General features: G+C 40.8%; 1 protein-coding gene across 1 annotated transcript in view; it reads right to left on the reverse strand.

Moving 5' to 3' along the window:
- ETHE1 (ETHE1 persulfide dioxygenase) overlaps positions 1-21634 on the reverse strand; it is a 29966-nt gene that overhangs the window by 1064 nt on the left and 7268 nt on the right. Inside the window, exons 2-6 of the mRNA XM_073601961.1 lie at positions 18726-18870; positions 16529-16677; positions 7836-7965; positions 4320-4409; positions 1773-1889 (exon numbers count right to left, since the gene is read on the reverse strand). Of these exons, the coding sequence (XP_073458062.1) occupies positions 1773-1889; positions 4320-4409; positions 7836-7965; positions 16529-16677; positions 18726-18870 (631 nt within the window). The remainder of the gene's footprint in view (positions 1-1772; positions 1890-4319; positions 4410-7835; positions 7966-16528; positions 16678-18725; positions 18871-21634) is intronic.

Raw genomic sequence — 21634 nt, forward strand, 5'->3', positions numbered from 1 at the left:
GCTGTGACAGACCTAAAAATGTCTGTCCACCAACATTTACCATCCAACCTGACAGAACTGGAGAGGATCTGCAAGGAGGAATGGCAGAGGACCCCCAAATCCAGGTGTGAAAAACTTGTTGCATCTTTCCCAAAAAGACTCATGGCTGTATTAGATCAAAAGGGCGCTTCTACTAAATACTGAGCAAAGGGTCTGAATACTTAGGACCATGTGATATTTCAGTTTTTCTTTTTTAATAAATCTGCAAAAATGTCAACAATTCTGTGTTTTTCTGTCAATATGGGGTGCTGTGTGTACATTAATGAGGAAAAAAAATGAATTTAAATGATTTTAGCAAATGGCTGCAATATAACAAAGTGAAAAATTTAAGGGGGTCTGAATACTTTCTGTCCCCACTGTATATAAATATGTGCTGCATATAGATAATAAAAAACAAAAAAAAGAAAAAAAAAACCCAAACTGTGTTGCCGGTCAGTATTTTTGCACAAATATGCATGCATATGTGCATACACCACATTCTCTTGGTCAAAGAGCTAGAAGAATTTGTGTGCACACACAATATAATATATAAGGAAGAGGCCTTCTCCTGGATGACAGTCATGCAGACCAATTTGATGCAGTGTGCGGCGTATGGTCTGAGCACTGACAGGCTGACCCCCCCACCCCTTCAACCTCTGCAGCAATGCTGGCAGCACTCATACGTCTATTTCCCAAAGACAACCTCTGGATATGACACTGAGCACGTGCACTCAACTTCTTTGGTTGACCATGGCGAGGCCTGTTTTGGGTGGAACCTGTCCTGTTAAACCGCTGTATGGTCTTGGCCACCGTGCTGCAGCTCAGTTTCAGGGTCTCGGCGATCTTTTTATAGCCTAGGCCATCTTTATGTAGAGCAACAATTCTTTTTTTCAGATCCTCAGAGAGTTCTTTGTCATGAGGTGCCATGTTAAACTTCCAGTGACCAGTATGAGAGAGTGAGAGTGATAACACCAAATTTAACACACCTGCTCCCCATTCACACCTGAGACCTTGTAACACTAACGAGTCACATGACACCGGGGAGGGAAAATGGCTAATTGGGCCCAATTTGGTTATTTTCACTTAGGGGTGTACTCACTTTTGTTGCCAGTGGTTTAGACATTAATGGCTGTGTGTTGAGTTATTTTGAGGGGACAGCAAATTTACACTGTTATACAAGCTGTACACTCACTACTTTACATTGTAGCAAAGTGTCATTTCTTCAGTGTTGTCACATGAAAAGATAGAAGAAAATAATTACAAAAATGTGAGGGGTGTACTCACCTATGTGATCCGATTCCTGTGTGAGTTCACAGTTCGCACTGCGATCTGTGAACTAAACTGGGGGTGACATTAACTTTGTTAATGACACCCGCAGCGGTTCGCACAAGGTAGTGTGAACTGCCTACAGGAGAGGAGTGATGCGGGGAACGGGAGCTGTAATCACGCTGGTTCTTGCATCGCATCAATGTGAACCCAGGGTAAAGGTGGAACAAGTTCTAAAATGATTTATCTTTGTCTCGTTTTTATACATCACAGAAACCTGACATTTTAACAGGGGTGTGTAGACTTTTTATAAATTAATATATAAATAATAGTGTGCACAGTATATTTGCACATGAGGGAGACCTTAGACTGCAAGCTCCTTGAGGACAGGGGGTGATGTGAATAAAGCATTGCATGGTGCTATATGAAAACCTATAATAAGTAATCTATGTCAATTATAGTACAGGTGAAAAATCGAATGCTCTCACCTATCTGAGCTGGTCTGGGCAGGTTCAGGTTATTCATGATCTTAACAAATTCAGCCTCGTCCTTGGTTAGTCGGGGGTTCAATCGCTTCTCCTCTGCAACGGTGGTCACCGTCTGACCTGTAACAGGAAGAAATATAATCAAGAGCTACCAACTGCTGGAGTGCTTCTGTCTTCTTTAAATGGATCTATTGTGATGTAAACTCCCGTCCCCTGAAAGTCAACAGGTCTACTATCTGCAGTAATCTCTTCCCTGATGATCCCACCACTAGGGGGCAGACCTCAGATCAATCTGAGAACACTTGTCCTTACCATGCCAAGCAAAGTTGACCCTTGTAGAGAGCAGCAGCCTTCACCTCTGAATGGGATGGCAACAGCTACTCTAAGGTGTGTATTGATAAAACATTTGTTGCACGGACAGAAACTTTCCTGCAAGCTGAACAAAACTTTGAACTATTTTTCCTAATAATAGGTTAGCTTCTGTATCATCAGCTCCATCTAATGGCCACATGTAGTATACAGTGGGGAAATTATTTGATCCCCTGCAGATTTTTTAAGTTTGCCCACTTACAAAGAAAATAAGGGTCTAGAATTTTATAATCGGTGTAACCTAAATTATAGAGACAGAATATCAGCCAAAAATCCAGAAAAAAACAAACACACACACGATACAAATGTTATTAATTGAGTTGCAGTTCAGTGAGTAAAATAAGTATTTGACCCCCAAGCAAAGCATGACTTAGTACTTGGTGGAGAAACCCTTGTTGGCAATCACAGAGGTGAGACGTTTCTTGTAGTTGGTGACCAGGTTTGCACACATCTCAGGAGGGATTTTGGTCCACTCTTCTTTACAGATCTTCTCTAAATCATTAAGGTTTCTTGGCTGTCACTTGGCAACTCGAAGTTTCAGCTCCATCCATAAAATTTCTATAGGATTAAGGTCTTGAGACTGACTAGTCCTCTCCATGGCCTAAATGTGCTTCTTCTTGAGCCACTCCTTTGTTGCCTTGGTGGTATGTTTTGGGCCATTGTCATGCTGGAAGACCCATCCACGACCCATCGTCAGTGTTCTGGCTGAGGGAAGAAGTTCCATCCAAGATTTTACAAGACATGGCCCCGTCTATTGGCCTCTCAATGTGGCTAAGTCGGCTTGTACCTTTTGCAAAGAAACAGCCCCAAATCATGATGTTTCCACCTCCGTGCTTGACTGTAGGGATGGTGCTCTTGGGGTCATAGTCAGCATTTTTCTTCCTCCAAACACAGCGAGTTGAGTTAATGCCAAAGAGCTCCAAAGAGCTCAATTTTGGTTTCATCTGACCACAGCACTTTCTCCCAATCCTTCTCTGAATCATTTAGATGTTCATTGGCAAACTTCACATGGGTCTGTACATGGGCCTTCTTGAGGAGGGGGACCTTGCGGGTGCTGCAGGATTTCAATCCATGGTGGTGTATTGTGTTACCAATGGTTTGTTTGGTGACTTTGGTCCCAACTGCCTTGAGATCATTCACAAGCTCCTCCAATGTAGTTCTAAGCTGATCTCTAACTTTTCTCATGATCATTCTTACCCTATGAGACGAAATCTTGCATGGAGCTCCAGACTGAGGGCGATTGATGGTTATTTTGTATTTTTTCCCCATTTGCGAATAATCGCTCCAACATTTGTCTCCTTCTCACCAAGCTTCTTGCTGATGGTCTTGTAGCCCATTTCAGCCTTGTGCAGGTCTACAATCTTGTCCCTGATGTCCGTTGGTCTTGCCCATGTTGGTGAAGTTTGAAAGGAAGAAAGATTCTGTGGACAGGTGTCTTTTATACACATAACGAGTTGTCATTATGGGCACCTTCTTAAAGTTAAAGGACTAATCTGTGTACCACATGAGACCATACTGTAGCCAGTCTGTGGGAGACAGAATTATTGTTGGTTGGTAGGGGATCAATTAATTTTACTCACTGAACTGCAACTCAATTTATAACATTTGTATCGTGTTTTTTTCTGGATTTTTGGTTGATATTCTGTGTCAATCATTTAAAATTGCACCTATGATAAAAATTATAGACCCTTCATTTCTTTGTAAGTGGGCAAATATACAAAATCTACAGGGGATCAAATAATTAATTTTCCCTACTGTATTTTATCCTTGAGGTATTTCATAAAACTATATTGAATTTTGGCCACTAGATGGAGCCGATGATGCAGAAGCTAGTTTTCCGAAACACCTCCATGAAAAAAAAAAAAAAAAATTAATAAATATTCTGCATTTGGCCACTGGATGGAGCTTAAGATACAGGAAATAATCTATTACAAAAATATGGCAAAAATGTGTTCAGCTTGCATGAATGTTTCTTACATTTGGCCAACTAATATTTAGTAACTAAGCCCCCTTAGAGATTTCCTTTAAGACTTTTGAAAGGGTCACCAGTGCAGGGCGGCTGCTTTCTGGCAGCATTCTTACCTTTTGTTTAGTGAAAAAGACAGCGCCCGCAGCTGGGAAAGCAAAAACACTTCTTGGAATTAATAGGTGGCAAAAAAAAAAAAAAAAATTCAGACTCACCAGTGTAGTCATGACCTGGGTACAGGAAGCAGCTGTCGGGCAGGCTGAAGATTTTGGTGTGTACAGAGTGGTACAGAGTGTTGGGAGAACCTGCAAAACACAATGACATGAGGGAAAATAAATACAGAGACCATAACAGACTCAAAGCTGAACTCGGGGAAACCTAAAAATTATCCCTTCCAGTGGGGCTGCAGCTGCATTTCAAGGGTTACCTGCTTGTTTCTGTCTAGGTGATTTGGTAAAGAAGATGACCTTTCTGGACCCTCCGTTCCTGCAGGCTCCTCTGCACTTCTAGACCAGTCCCTGCAGCAACTTCTCCCCCATGCACCCGTGGTCTAAGGTCCTGACATCATCAAGACCGATGGACCATATCCCTGCATTGGACATAAAGATGCCAAGGACAGTCTGGATAAAGCGTAAAGGGGATTAGAACCCGTCAGGTGTTTAACCACTTAAGGGCCGGGCCTAATTTTACAAGTTAAAATAATTTTATTTTTTTGCTAGAAAATGACTTAGAACCCCCAAACTAATAATATATATATATATATATATATATATATATATATATATATATATATATATATATATATATATATATATATATATATATACACACACACACACACACACACACACACACACACACACACACACACACACACACTTCAACCCCAGAGGATTTGGCTGCTCAATGACCAGGCCATTTTTTTTGTGATACGGCACTGCGTTGCTTTAACTAACAAATGCACGGTCCTGCGACTCTGTACCCAAACAAAATTGACGTCCTTTTTTCCCCCAAAATAGAGCTTTCTTTTGGTGGTATTCGATCACCTCTGCGATTTTTATTTTTTGCGCTATAAACAAAAGAAGAGTGACAATTTTGAAAGAAAAATCAAATATGTTTTACTTTTTGAGAGAAAAAAAAAAAAAAAAAGGGAAGCGGTGTTCATAAATTGTATGAACACATGATCTCTCTCCACTCCCCTGAGAGAACCAGGATCTGTGTGCTTACACAGATCTCGGTTCTCGCTCTGTCACGGAGCGATCGCAGGTGCCCAGCGGTCATCGCGCCCACCGGGCCCTCACAGCGGCCAGTGGCCAAAAGGCTAAGCGACGTAAGGTAACGTCAACCAGTCAATTTCTTAAATTAAAAAAAAAAAAAAAAAAAAAACCCTCACCATGCCTCTTACTGTAAATACCTTGCACTCTCTACTTTCCAAAAAAAAAAAAAAAGGTCATTTGGGGGACATTTGTACGAAGAAATTAGATGGGCGGTCTCTACATTGGGATTGATACATTCTCAAATGTATGTCCCATAGATTATAGACCCTATAACTTTCACACAGACTAAATAAACAAACAATGATTTGGGTTATTTTTACCAAATGTAGCACTATAAATCCTGCCCTAAATTTATGAAGAAAAATTATTTTATAATTAAAAAAAAAAAATAAATAAATAAAACCCCCACCATACACATTTTAGTACCACCAGAAGAAAGCTCTATGTGTGTGAAAAAACTGATAATTTCATTTGGGTACAGTGTTGCATGACTGAGCAATTGTCATTCAAAGTGCAACAACGCTGAAAAGTGGCCTGGGCAGGAAGGGGGTAAAAGTGTCCAGTATTGAGGACACTTTAACCTCTTGCCAAATGACGGCTGCAGTACAGTTAGGCTAGTTCTGAGAGGGCGTACAATGACGTCCTCCCAGACTCGTTCGCCCCCTGGGGCACATACCTGGAAGCGTCCGATCATGGATCAGGGTAAAGGGCCGATGACGGCGGCCCTTTATCACGCGATTGCTCTGTCCAATGACGGTGTGATCACTTGTCAACAAACCGGTGCATATCTGGTTCAGCTCTTCAACGCTCCTCACACTGATCGGTACAGTGTGTGAGGAGAGGAGGGAGACAGTGCAGCAGCTTGAGTGGGCTGGATATGAAATGCCCACAGCGCTGATCTGTGCCCATTCATGCCTCATCCATGCCACATCAGTGCTCATCCTGATGGTGCTCCCTGCATGTTGGGCCTCTTTATGTGGCCAGGCTGTGGAAAAGTCTCACATATGTGGTATCACCATACTCGGGAGGAGTAGCAGAATTTATTTTGGGGTGTAATTTTTGCTACGTACATGCTAGGTGTTAGAAATATCTTATAAATTAACAACTTTGTGTAAAAAAAAAAAAAAAAAAAAAAAAAATAATTTTTATCTTCTTTCCACATTTTCCAAAAACTTGTGGAAAAAAAAAGTGACATGTTCAAAAGACTCATTATGTCTCTTGGATTATAAGTTGGGGCGTTTGCTTTCCAAAATGGGGTCATTTTGCAGGCGCTTCCATCGTCCTGGTGCTCCAGGACCTTCAAAAGTGTAATAGGTAGTCAAGAAATTATATGTGTAATTTATGTCCCTAGAACTACTGACAGTGCTCTTTGCATGTTGGGCCTCTGTATGTATTTTGGGGTGTAGTCGCAAGTATGCATATGCTGTGTGTGAGAAATAACCTGTTAATATGACAAGTTTGTGAAAAAAAATTAATAAAAATAAAAAAAACCCATCAAATCTTCATTTTGCAAAGAATTGTGGGAAAAAATTACAACTTCAAAAAAAAAAAAAACAAAAAAAAAAAACACCACCACACACACACACACACACACACCACCATGCCTCCTACTAAATACCTTGGAAAGTCTAATTTCCAAAGAAGGGGGTCAGTTGGGGGGTATTTTTACTGTCCTGACATTTCAGGGCCTCAAGAAAGGAGGTGGACCATCAGTACATCAGGTGTGATCAATTGTCAGTGATTGGCACCATAGCTTGTAGACTCTATAACTTTCCCAAAGACCAAATAATATCCACAGATTTTGGTTACGTTTACCAAATATATGTAGCAGTTTAAATTTTGGCCAAAATTTATGAAGAAAAATGGACACTTTGCAAAATTTTATAACAGATACTAAGAAAAACAAAAAATTTGTAAAAAGAACAAAAACAAAAAAAAAAAATGCAGTCTTTTTTATTGTTTGCACTATAAATGAAAAAACCCAGAGGTGATTAAATACCACCAAAAGAAAGCTCTATTTATGTGAAAAAAAGGGCAACAAATTCATATGGCTACAGTGTTGCACGACTGAGTAATTATCAAAGTACGAGAGTGCTGTAAGCTGAAAATTGCCCTGGTCAGGAAGGGGGTACAGGTGCCCAGTAGGCACGTGGTTAAGTAATCCCGCTTGCTTCTTTGATAAAGCAATTTCCAGCAAATTTCAAAATGCTGCAGGAGGTGTGAATGAGTCTAAAGGGGGTTTGACCTGACAAAAAGTTTGCCGTCCCGGTGATGAGCTGCTAAACATGACTTGAACCAGAATGTTAGGTAGCCTGCCATGGCAGCAAACCACGGCGCAGATCTAAATGAGGACATTCCAAAACACGCCAAATCCTTTATCATAGGAACTGCCACCCCCAATATCCACCCCCCGTGTCGTCACCCGTCACAGCATTGTGTCCGCTCCGGACCTACCTTGCTGGAAGTCGGTACGGCCACAGCCTCGGATGAGCAGAGCATCCCCGGTAAAGGCCATGCTTTTATCATTCAACACATAGGTTAGGCAACCGTCCGTGTGGCCTGGGGTGGACCGCGCCTCCAGGAACTGAAAGAGGAAAAGAATCCTTAAAGCTAAAAACTCCAGGCAGATATAAACATAACTAAACTATGTAATCATTACACCATTAAAATGTATTTTTTTTTTTTTTTTTTTTTGCAGGCACCTTTAGCATCTGAAACGTAGTATCAGCCAAGTGTACAGCAGAGCCCAGAGAGAGGGAGGGAGAAGAAGCACAAGGACCAATCAATATTGCTGCAGTGCAAGGAGCAAGCTGATAGGAGGAGAGAGCGGAGTGACAGGTGAGCTCAGTGTGCTGGTTCTTGCACTGTCCAGATACAGAGTAGGAGTGGGGTGGAAGCCTGTATGTGAAAGTGAAACTGCAGCAACATGTGTGGTGAGCTTTAGATGTGGTGGCTGCATTTATTTTTTTTTATTTTTTAAACCAGCATCAGTTCTTACACTTGCACAAATAGAGACCCCCTGCACACTGGGGCGGGCGGACGTTGACGGTAAAATGCACTTTACCGTCATTTTAGTGGCATTATTCGGCTGCTAGCGGCGCACTTTTAACCCCCGCTAGCAGCCGAATAAAGGGTTAAATGCTCCCATGTAATGAATGGACACCACTACCAAAGCGCCTCGGGGTCCATTCATTTAAATGGGGAGGAGCAGCATATACACCGCTCCTCCACCTCCCCAAAAGATGCTGCTTGCAGGACATTTTTTAACATCCTGCCAGCGCATCGCCACAGTGTGAAAGCAGGGTAGGGGTTTTTCAGGTGCTATTTTTAGCCCGAAAGAGCCTGAAAAAAATGCCCCAATGTGAAAGGGGTCTTATGGATTTTGTAGGATTAGAGTGTCAGGTGTACGATTAACCAATTATACCAAGCAAGTGCTAATGATCATCAATTCCATATGTAGCAACATGAGAAGGAAGTTGGGACTTTGTGTTAGGCAAATGGCAATTGAACATGGTAATACAGACATGGTGACTTAATGAGTTTATTAACATAGAGAGGGTAAATTTTTACTCTTTGTTATATTGCAGCCATTTGCTAAAATCATTTAAGTTCATTTTTTTCCTCATTAATGTACACACAGCACCCCATATTGACAGAGAAACACAGAATTGTTGACATTTTTGCAGATTTATTAAAAAAGAAAAACTGAAATATCACATGGTCCTAAGTATTCAGACCCTTTGCTGTGACACTCATATATTTAACTCAGGTGCTGTCCATTTCTTCTGATCATCCTTGAGATGGTTCTACACCTTCATTTGAGTCCAGCTGTGTTTGATTATACTGATTGGACTTGATTAGGAAAGCCACACACCTGTCTATATAAGACCTTACAGCTCACAGTGCATGTCAGAGCAAATGAGAATAATGAGGTCAAAGGAACTGCCTGAAGAGCTCAGAGACAGAATAGTGGCAAGGCACAGATCTGGCCAAGGTTACAAAAACATTTCTGCTGCACTTTAGGTTCCTAAGAGCACAGTGGCCTCCATAATCCTTAAATGGAAGACGTTTGGGATGACCAGAACCCTTCCTAGAGCTGGCCGTCCGGCCAAACTGAGCTATCGGGGGAGAAGAGCCTTGGTGAGAGAGGTAAAGAAGAACCCAAAGATCACTGTGGCTGAACTCCAGAGATGCAGTCGGGAGATGGGAGAAAGTTGTAGAAAGTCAACCATCACTGCAGCCCTCCACCAGTCGGGGCTTTATGGCAGAGTGGCCCGACAGAAGCCTCTCCTCAGTGCAAGACACATGAAAGCCCGCATGGAGTTTGCTAAAAAAACACCTGAAGGACTCCAAGATGGTGAGAAATAAGATTCTTTGGTCTGAATAGACCAAGATAGAACTTTTTTGCCTTAATTCTAAGCGGTATGTGTGGAGAAAACCAGGCACTGCTCATCACCTGTCCAATACAGTCCCAACAGTGAAGCATGGTGGTGGCAGCATTATGCTGTGGGGGTGTTTTTCAGCTGCAGGGACAGGACGACTGGTTGCAATCGAGGGAAAGATGAATGCGGCCAAGTACAGGGATATCCTGGACGAAAACCTTCTCCAGAGTGCTCAGGACCTCAGACTGGGCTGAAGGTTTACCTTCCAACAAGACAATGAACCTAAGCACACAGCTAAAATAATGAAGGAGTGGCTTCACAACAACTCCGTGATTGTTCTTGAATGGCCCAGCCAAAGCCCTGACTTAAACCCAATTGAGCATCTCTGGAGAGACCTAAAAATGTCTGTCCACCAACGTTTACCATCCAACCTGACAGAACTGGAGAGGATCTGCAAGGAGGAATGGCAAGGATCCCCAAATCCAGGTGTGAAAAACTTGTTGCATCCTTCCCAAAAAGATTCATGGCTGTATTAGATCAAAAGGGGCTTCTACTAAATACTGAGCAAAGGGTCTGAATACTTAGGACCGTGTGATATTTCAGTTTTTCTTTTTTAATAAATCTGCAAAAATGTCAACAATTCTGTGTTTTTCTGTCAATATGGGGTGCTGTGTGTACATTAATGAGGAAAAAAAATGAACTTAAATGATTTTAGAAAATGGCTGCAAAATAACAAAGAGTTAATGGGGGTTAAGGAGGGAAATTTAAGGGGTCTTAATACTTTCCGTCCCCACTGTAATATATATATATATATATATATATATATATATATATATATATATATATATATATATATATATATATATATATATATATATATTTTACACACACAAAAATAAACCGCAGAGGTGATCAAATACTACCAAAAGAAAGCTCTATTTGTGGAGGGAAAAAAAAAGGGCATCAATTTTGTTTGTGTACAACCGCGCAATTGTCAGTTAAAATGACTCATAAAATGTTGTATTGCAAAAAATGGCCTGGTCATTAAGGGGGTAAATCCTTCCAGTCCTTAAGTGGTTAACTGAAACAGAAACAGCTGTGTAGGAGGCTTAAAACTGGGTGAGGAACAACCAAACTCTGCTACTAAGGTGAGTGTCAGAAACCATGAATCAGACCGAGACAGAAGTACAGTTAATCACACTTGTTTAATAATAATTAAAAAGGTAAACAGAGTAAGCGTAGTCAATACATAGCCAGAGTTCAGTAACCAGATCGGGTAGTCAGCCAATGCCAATGTCAGAGAGCCAGAGATCAACGTAGTAGTACAGCAAGCAGGATCAGGAGCCAGAAGGGACGTCAGCCTAGCAAGTCTTCAACAGGAATGCAGGAGAAAGTCTCTGAGAAGTGACCAAAGGTGAAGGCAGAGATGAAGTGAGCTGGGCGGCTTTAAGTAGCCAGGACTGAGGAGCAGGATATCAACAGGTGAGTCACTGTGGAAAGATAGGAGCTGGCAATTAGCCGACAGCTTAGCGGCCAGCTCAGAGAAGGAAGGGCTGAGCCCAGCCCTGACAGTGAGGTTGTAGAAGACAGTTTCGGGTCACAGATTATACATCATGGCAAGCCTGAGCACAGCAACAAGACATAAGGTTGTTTTACTGCATCAGCAAGGTTTCTCCCGGGCAAAGATTTCTAAGCAGACTGGGGTTTCAAGTCCTTTTGAAGAAGCACAGAGAAATGAGTACGTTGAGAACTGTAGGCTCAGTAGTTGGCCAAGGAATGCAGCAGATGAAAGACACATCATGCTTACTTCCCTTCATCATTGGAAGATGTCCAGCAGTGCCATCAGCCCAGAACTGGTGAGAACCAATGAGACCCAGGTACAGCCATCTACTGTGTGGAGAAGTCTGGCCAGAAGTGGTCTTCATGGAAGAATTGCGGGCAAAAATCCCTCCCTCTAAAGTGGAATCAAGGCTAAGCGACTCAACTATGTAGGAAAACACAGGAACTGGGTGCAGAAAAATGGCAGCAGGTGCTCTGAACTCGTGAGTCAAAATGTGAAATATTTGGTTGTAGCAGGAGGCATTTTGTTGGTGAAGGCCTGGAGAGCAGTTTAATAAATGAGTGTCTGCAGGCAACTGTGAAGCATGGTGGAGGTTCCATGCAAGTCTGGGGCAGAATTTCTGCAAATGGGATTTGGAGATTTGGTCACGATCAATGGTGTCCTCAATGCTGAGAAATGCAGGCAGACATTTATCAATCACATCATACCATCAGGGAGGTGTGTGATTTTCCCCAAATTTATTCAGCAGCAGACAATGATGCCAAAAACATACAGTCAATGTCATTAAGAACTATCTTCAGTGTCAAGAAGAACCTGGAAGAGGCCTGGAAGTGATGGTTTGGCCCCCCACAGAGCCCTGATCTCAACATCACTGAGTCGGTCTGGGATTACATGAAGAGACAGAAGGATCTGAGGCAGCCTACATCCACAGAAGATCTGTGCTTAGTTCTCCAAGATGCTTGGAACAACCTACTTGCCGAGTTCCTTCAAAAAGTGCGTGGAAGTGTACCTAGAAAGAATTGATGGTAGTTTGAAGGCAAAGGGCGGCCATAGTGATTTGGATTTCTCTTCCGTTCATTTACTTTCCATTTTGTTAATTGATAAAAATAAACCATTAACATTTCTATTTCTAAAAGTATTCTTACCTTACAGCATTTTTTCACACCTGCCTAAGACTTCTGCACAGTACAAAGCAAGAATGCACCATAACTTTTTTTAAATTTTGCCATGTGTTTTTCCTGCAATGTGCGGTCCAAAGGGGGGGGGGGGGGTAATGTGGTTTTTCACTGCTGACAGGGGACCATTGGCACAGTTAGCCTACACATTCTATACACACATTATATAATGTACATCAAATGCATGCCAATAATTGATTATTCCTTAATAGAAAGGCTGGGAAAAAAAAAAAAAAAAAAAAAGGATTTTTTTTCCAACAAACATTTAGCTTGAGTGGGCTCAATCTATGAAATGTTATTTACTGCTTTAACCTCTTGCTTACTGGGCACCTAAAACCCCCTCCTGCCCAGGCCAATTTTCAGCTTTTAGTGCTGTCTTTGAATGACAACTGCGCCGGTCATGCAACACTGTACCCAAATGACATTTTTATCTTTTTTTTCCCTAAAAAATAGAGTTCTCTTTTGGTGGTATTTGATCACCTCTGGGTTTTTTATTTTTTAACAAAAAGACCGAAATTAAAAAAAAAAAAAAAAAAAAAAAAATACAAAACAGTTTTATATTTTTTTAATAAATTTTGCAAACAAATAACTTTTCTCTTTCATTGATGTACGCTGATGAGGCTACACTGATGGGCACTGATGAGGCTACACTGATGGGCACTAATAGGCAGCACTGGTGGGCACTGATGAGGTGGCACTAATGAGGCACTGATTGGCACCACTGGTGGGCATTGATAGGTGGCAATCGTGGGCATCGATAGGTGGCACTGATTGCTGGCACTTATGTACTGGTGGGCATTGATTCGTGGCACTGGCAGGCACATATGAGGCGGCTTCACCTCATCCTCTTCGGGACCGATGTCTCTTCTGCTGTCAGCGTGAGATGAAAAAAAAACGATTACCGATCTTCTGTTTACATAATCACGTGATCAGCTGTCATTGGCTGACAGCTGATCACGTGGTAAGGGGCCGGGATTGACCCCTTACTCCGATCACCCAAGTCTCATCGACTCGGGTGATCACAGCGCGTGCCGCGTGCGCCCTTCAGGGGGCGTGGCGAGCGTGCAAAGGGGAGGACGCCTATTGAAGGCCTTCCGGCAAAGCAGATTCGCGCTTTAGCCGTCATTCGGCTATAGCGCAGATCTGAAGGGGTTAAAGTGTTACTAAACCCAGTAATATGAAAATAGTTCATCCCCCCCCCCCACACTGTGTATACAGCTTATAAATCTTTTTACATTAAAATATTGCCACTATATACCTTTATGGATGATCTGTATACCACGATTACATGATAAACTGCAGAGTTTCTCCAGTGCTGAGAGTTCAGGTAGGAGGAGATTTCCACTACAGCCTGTATACACGCCCACATGTGTGATGTCACTATCATGTGACCTGGCTAGCTCTGAGAACAAGTAATTATTCTCTCCAGCATAAAAGACACAACTGAGCATGTGTAGGTCAGCTACTCTCCCTGTGTTAGCTGGCCTTCCCCAGGGGAGGATCAGAGAAGACAGGATTAACTCCTTAAGTACCACAGTGAGTATAACAAGAATGCTTTACTGCATATACAGACTGATTGTACTGTTGTGGGTTTAGTAACACTTTAAGGACCAGGCCTATTTTTCAGACTTGGTGTTTACAAGTTAAAATCATTTTTTTTTTTTTTTTTTGCTAGAAAGTTACTTAGAACCCCCAAACATATTTTTTTCAGACACCCTAGGGAATAAAATGGCATTCGTTGCAATACTGTGTTTGCGCAGAGGTCTTACAAGCGCAATTTTTATGGAAAAAAATATTTTTTTTAAATTTGCAAAAAGTGTAAAACAGTAAAGTTAGCCCATTTTTTTTTTTATTGTGAAAGATAATGTTACGCCAAGTAAATTGATACCCAACATGTCACCCTTCAAAATTGCGCCCACTTGTGGAATGGCGACAAACTTTGACCCTTAAAAATCTCCATAGGTGAAGTGTAAACATTTCTACAGGTTACCAGTTTTGGGTTACAGAGGAGGTCTAGTGCTAGAATTATTGCTCTCATTCTGATGATCGCAGCGATACCTCACATGTGTGGTTTGAACACAGTTTTCATATGCGGGCGCGACTTACGTATGCGTTCGCTTCTGCGTGCGAGCTCGGCGGGACGGGGGATTTAAAAAAAATTTTTTTTTTCTTATTTATTTTATTTTATTTTGACACCATCCTTTAAGAAAAAAAAAAAAACAAACATTTTGGGTCACTTTTATTCCTATTACAAGGAATGTAAACATCCCTTGTAATAGAAAAAAAAAGCATGACAGGTCCTCTCAAAATGTGAGACCAGGGGTCAAAAAGACCTCAGATCTCATATTTACACAAAAAAAAAAAAAAAAAAAAACAAACACACACACACACACACGCACTTTACATTTTTTTTTGCAAAGAAAAATAAATAAAAATATTTTTACAAACACAAACAAACTAAAAATAAAATCAAAATACTTCACGTCCTATTTCTTGAAGTGATTCAGTATTTTAGTAGTGAAAACCTTTTCGGTGTTTTGACACTGCCATCCACCGGCATCCTTAACCAGGGAATAGCTGGTTGTTAAGGAGCCCTTAACTACCAGTAACTCATCTGCTGTCAAAGGGATTCCCTGCTGATAGCAGAATGTAAATGAAAGAAGAGCCAGCATAATAACAACAAACAAAAATAAATAAATACAAATAAAATATATTATTAGAGAAAAAAAAAAAAAAAAAAGCTGTGAGGTCTCCCAAAATCCATACCAGACCCTTATCTGAGTATAGAGCCCAGGAAAGAGGGGGTCTAGCATGTACCACCCCCCCCCCCAACCCAAACCATACCAAGTCACATGTCCTCAACATGGGGGGGTGGGGAGGTGGGCTCATAATGATGAGGACAGGGGCCTTTGGCCCACAACTAGAGATGCACCGAAATTTCAGATGAAAATGGTGTTATCGGTATTCAGAAAATAAATAAATAAAAAAGGTGCCGATCATGACACCGAAAAAACGCATGCGATTTTACCGCAAATTTACAACGATGATGCTGCAATTTTACCACAAATTCCCTGCGATTTTTTTCCCCCTGATTTTACTGTGCCTATGGTGTGTTTTTCATAGGTGCGTTATTGCTGCGTTTTCAATTAATTTGAACGGGGGAGGTGTTTTTTTTTTTTTTTTTTTTTTACTGACCAAAAATGCAGCAAGCAGGATTTTTAACATCACAACGGACCAGCGTGCAGACATGCATAGAATTTAAAGCGATACATTTTTTCTTGCGCTAAAAAGGTGCCAATAATAGCTGACGATAAATTCATATTCATTTAAATTGATGGTATTAAAAATTTGATAATACAATTTGTTTTTAAAAAAATATTTATACATGTCATTTTTGGTTTCAGTGTTTGACAAGTCTTTTATTAAAAAAAAAAAAAAAAAAAAAAAAGTATTTTAAATTTTTTTTTTTTTGGTGCGGGCTAGTGGGCGGTGTCCATCATGATAGATGTTGGATTTACTTGAGGGCTCTTTTATTAAAATTTTTTTTTTCTTTTTTTTTTAAAAGAGCCTTCAAGTAAATCCAACATCTACCATGATGAACACCACCCACTAGCCTGCACAAAAAAAATAAAAAATAAATAAATGTAAAGTTTTTTGTTTTTTTTTAAAGTCCATACCCATCAGTTGTCTCCCACTAAGAGGCGGGGTCTCCTAGTGAGGTCACTGGGTGACCCCCCCCCCCCATCCCTTTGTGACATCATTGAATGGGGGCACACACATTGCCTGGATTGGCTCACGGTGCTGCCCCTCCTTCTTCCAGGCTCAGTCCTGCTCTGAAGGATATTAGAGGAACCCAATATAAAGGCAGCTTTACATTTTTTATACTGCTTGTATTTATTATACATTCAATGATTTGTATTGAAACAGAACTGGATTAAATGCCAATCCATAGCTCTCCCCGCCTGCCCTTTAACAGCAATTGGCTTTGCAAGCTTTGACTGAATCCCTTTTATAAAGTTTGATACTCACAAATTTCCCAAACTTGAGGACATCTCCCTCCTGGATGTGGAGGTCAGCGAGGGCCCCGCTGTCCTTGGCAATGACACTTTTACATCCAGGCAGCAGCTTTTTCAGGGCCCCGGTGCCGGTAACGTGATCGGCATGGCAGTGAGTGTTGGCTGGAGGAACACAGAAAGACGCAGATCAGCCGGCTGATAAAAACAGCAAAATGTTCTTTAAAAAGCCACCAAATACTCATATCAAAATATAGAGGAGGATCTCCAACACCGGAAATGTCCCCAGTTTGTCATATAACCGCCAATGTCTGGATCTAAGACTTCTTTTTGTTTTTTTCCTCCAGTGAAAACAATAAACTCTACAATAAGTGGACTTTGCTTTGCTGTTGTGATTATAAAAGTTGAGTGTTTGCAGAGAAGGTGATAAACTGGATTGGCCGTGATTTAAATACTACATATAGGCCATCGCCCTGTAAAATAAAATACAAAGCAGGGGTGTAGCTATGAATCATTGGATGGCCCCATGGCCAAAAAATGAGAGAGAGAGAGAGAGAGAGAGAGAGAGAGAGAGAGAGAGAGAGAGAGAGAGAGAGAGAAAAATTTTTACAGGGCGATGACCTATATGTAGTATTTAAATCGTAACCAATCCAGTTTATAACCTTCTGCAAACACTCAACTTTTATAAGCAAAACAGCAAAGCAAAGTCCACTTATTGTAGAGTTTATTGAAAAAAAAAAAAAAGTCTTAGATCCAGACATTGGTGGTCATATGACAGACATGCAAAATGTTTTATAATATATCTATCTATAGCCACACACACACGCGTTTATGCGGTTTTATTGAGCAATAACTACTTCTACACTGCATCTTGTCACGTACTGCACATAAAAAAATAGAAGCGCAGAGGATTCTGGGATTGCTGGTATGAGGGGGTAATGGTGGACGGCAGACAATTGGCAACATCCTGACCCAGTTTAATTGATAAACCCCCCTCCAAAAAAAAAAAAAAATACACACACAAAAAACACCACGACAAAACCTGTATGAGAAAATTAAAAAAAAAAAAATCGATTATAAGACTACATGACAACAAACAAATGTACTGTGTAAACAACCTACCATTTTAAACTATAGATATATAAAATAAAATTATATATAAAAAACAAAAAACAAGTAAGTGTATCAATACACCAGTCCCTATAGAAATGTTATCCTCCATCAGAGCATTGGTATAACCCTGGCCATGTGTATTGTAATTCACCATATAAAAAAAAATTATATATATATATATATATATATATATATATATATATATATATATATATATATATATATATATATATATATATATATACATATATATATATACATATATATATATACATACACACACACACATACACACACACTATATATTTATATTCATTACACACACACACACACACACAGCACAAACAATTTTAGATCACCATCAATAACCACCCCTATCCAGTAAATGGATGTGCAAAAAAGAAAAAGCAAAAAAATATATATATATATATTATATAATAATAATAATAAAAAAGATAAATAGTCTTATTATTACATTGTATTGTTATTACTACATTGCATTATTATGACTACATTGTATATTATTAATAACACTACTACTACTATTAATCATAATAGTAGTAGTGATAAAGCAGCAATGTAATCCTACATTGTACTACTACTACTAATAATAATAATAAACAACAAAACTGAACATGCAAAGAAACAAAAAACAAAAAAACAAAAAAAAAAAAAAAAGGAATAAAGGTGATGTATCCCAGATCAGCACAAAATCATAAAGGATAACCCGAGCCTGGTGGTCAAATCCCAGATAGGTTTACCTCTTGGGGCACGCACAGACATTTATTGCTGCAATAAAACTTGCAATGCGGTAAACCCAAGGACGCCATATTCCATGCAACAGGCTGCCTATAAAATGAACTCAAGCTTTGTACAGACTACTTGGATAGGTAGTGAGCCAATTACAAGAGCCCGTATCGCTCTCTACTGTCATAAACCCTTCTCCAAGTCTGACAGCGGCAATGCACGCTGACCAGTTCCCTGGCGGACCTCTTCACTCCCTGGATTCAGAATGGAGACACTCAATAGGCTTTCTCTTTCCTGAGAAGAAACGGCCATTACAGCATCCCCTGGAGAGTGCAACCTAGAACAAGCCGTACCTGCATAAATCATGTTCAGGCCAAGATCCTTGATGAGTTTGGAGTCCCGGTTAGCGGTTTCCCGCACGGGATCGATTAGAACAGCCTCCTTACTGGCCTCATCGGCAAGAAGATAAGTATATGTACAGCTGATGGGCTCAAAGAGCTGCAAGGGGAGGAAGAAACAAGACAATTAGCAATACATAAAGTGGTTTTAAACCCTTAGATATACCCAGTGAAGTGACACACAGATGAAGCAAATCCTCCTATATAAGTTGCACCCGTTTATCTGCAGCCCTCTCTCCTCTACAGCCCTTCAAAATGTATAGCATGCACTGAATTTCTGAGTTCCTAAAAGCAGGGGGCAGGGAGCTGATGTCCCACACTGCACAGCATAGAGAAGGGAGCCGAGTGTAATCTGAGACCTGAGTGGAGAGAAGTGGACACACCCCTCTACACAGTGTCATGCACAACTGAGGCTGTCTATCACCTACTGTGTGCTAGAAAGCGATGGGATTCTCCAGTTAGCTTTGCAGCAATCAGCCCCCCGAGTAATGAGAATACACAGTGCTTAGGTACTCACCCCCCACATCTGGTGATAATGTCCGGTGGTCTCCAAACTTGGAACTTGCTTGCTGGTAACAGGTACCATTCAGAGAACACTTTGTATCTGCTCAATGAATGCAAAGTGTTCTCTGATTGGACGAGGCGGAGTGGTTGGGTGGTGACACCTCGATTTCTACCTTGTCCAATCAGAGAGCGCTTTTGCATTTACTGAGAAAAGGCAAAGTATGCTCTGAATGGCGTCTGTGCTGAGCAAGCGACATCCTTTGTTCCCTGGGCAGCACGGCAGCAGCTATGCACAGGAACTAGATGGTAGTGGTGATCACTGTAGTAGCGCTGTCTAATACGGGCCTTCCAGCTTCAATGGGGATCCAACAGGTATGAATAATAAAATAGTTATATTAGTCTAAACTGGAAAAATGTAATTATGTCAAATTTGCCATACCTGGAATTCAAACCCAAAAACCTGCTTTAGTTTTATTTTTTTGCATGCCAAGAGCATTTTTTTAGCAAATACAGAAAATATCTGCTGATCCTGCCAAAATTACAATGTCCACGTCACTTCCTGTGCGCTGCAAAGAATATGTTCCTTCCCAAGTACAGTTGTGCTCATAAGTTTACATACCCTGGCAGAATGTATGATTTCTTGGTCATTTTTCAGAGAATATGAATGATAACACAAAAACATTTCTTTCACTCATGGTTAGTGTTTGGCTGAAGCCATTTATCATCAATCAACTGGGTTTACTCTTTTTAAATCATAATGACAACAGAAACTACCCAAATGACCCTGATCAAAAGTTTACATACCCCGGTGATTTTGGCCTGATAACATGCACACAAATTGACACAAAGGGGTTTGAATGGCTAATAAAGGTAACCATCCTCACCTGTGATCTGTTTGCTTGTAATTAGTGTGTGTGTATAAAAGATCGATAGGTTTCTGGACTCCTGACAGACCCTTGCATCTTTCATCCAGTGCTGCACTGACGTTTCTGGATTCTGAGTCATGGGGAAAGCAAAAAGAATTCTCAAAAGGATCTGCAGGAAAAGGTAGTTGAACTGTATAAAACAGGAAAGGGATATAAAAAGATATCCAAGGAATTGCGAATGCCAATCAGCAGTGTTCAAACTCTAATCAAGAAGTGGAAAATGAGGGGTTCTGTTGAAACCAAACCCCACGGTCAGGTAGACCAACTAAAATTTCAGTCACAGCTGCCAGGAAAATTGTTTGGATGCAAAGAAAACCCACAAATAACTTGAGGTGAAACACAGGACTCTCTGAAAACATGTGGTGTGGCTGTTTCAAGATGCACAATAAGGAGGCACTTGAAGAAAGATGGGCTGCATGGTCGAGTCGCCAGAAGGAAGCCATTACTTCGCAAATTCCACAAAGTATCCCACTTACAATACGCCAAACACCACAGAGACAAGCCTCAAACCTTCTGGCATTTGGAGTGATGAGACCAAAATTTGGCTTTTTGGCCACAACCATAAACACTTCATTTGCAGAGGAGTCAACAAGGCCCATGATGAAAGGTCCACCATTCCTACTGTGAAACACGGAGGTGGATCGCTGATGTTTTGGGGATGTGTGAGCTACAAAAGGACAGGAAATTTGGTCAGAATTGATGACAAGATGAATGCAGTATGTTATAAAAAAAATACTGGAGGAACATTTGCATTCATCAGCCAGGAAGTTGCGCATGGGACGTACTTAGACATTCCAACATGACAATGATCCAAAACACAAGGCCAAGTCGACCTGTCATTGGCTACAGCAGAATAAAGTGAAGGTTCTGAAGTGGTCATCTCAGTCTCCTGACCTCAATATCATTGAGCCACTCTGGGGAGATCTCAAACCTGCAGTTCATGCAAGACAGCCCAAGAATTTACAGGAACTGGAGGCTTTTTGCCAAGAGGAATGGGCAGCTTGACCATCTGAGAAGATAAAGGGCCTCATCCACAAATACCACAAAAAACTTCAAGCTGTCATTAATGTTAAAGGGGGCAATACATGGTAATAAGTACTCGGGTATGTACATTTTTGATCAGGGTCATTTGGGTAGTTTCTGTTGTCATTACGATTTAAAAATAAAAAAAAAGAGTAAACATAGTTGATTGATAATAAATTGCTTCAGCCAAACAATAACCATAAGTGAAAGACAAGTTTTTGTGTTATCATTCATATTCTCTGAAAAATGGCCAAGAAATCATAAATTCTGCCAGGGTATGTAAACTTATGAGCACAACTGTATCTTCTGCAATCTACCAATTGCTCTGCTGCCCAAGTAATGGAGATAAAAAGATACAGACATGTTTGCAGTCCATATCTGGGGAGCAGCCTAGGGAGGCAGCCATGGCTC

The sequence above is a fragment of the Aquarana catesbeiana genome, linkage group LG10 (genome assembly GCF_042186555.1).
Source record: "Aquarana catesbeiana isolate 2022-GZ linkage group LG10, ASM4218655v1, whole genome shotgun sequence".
Taxonomy (NCBI): domain Eukaryota; kingdom Metazoa; phylum Chordata; class Amphibia; order Anura; family Ranidae; genus Aquarana; species Aquarana catesbeiana.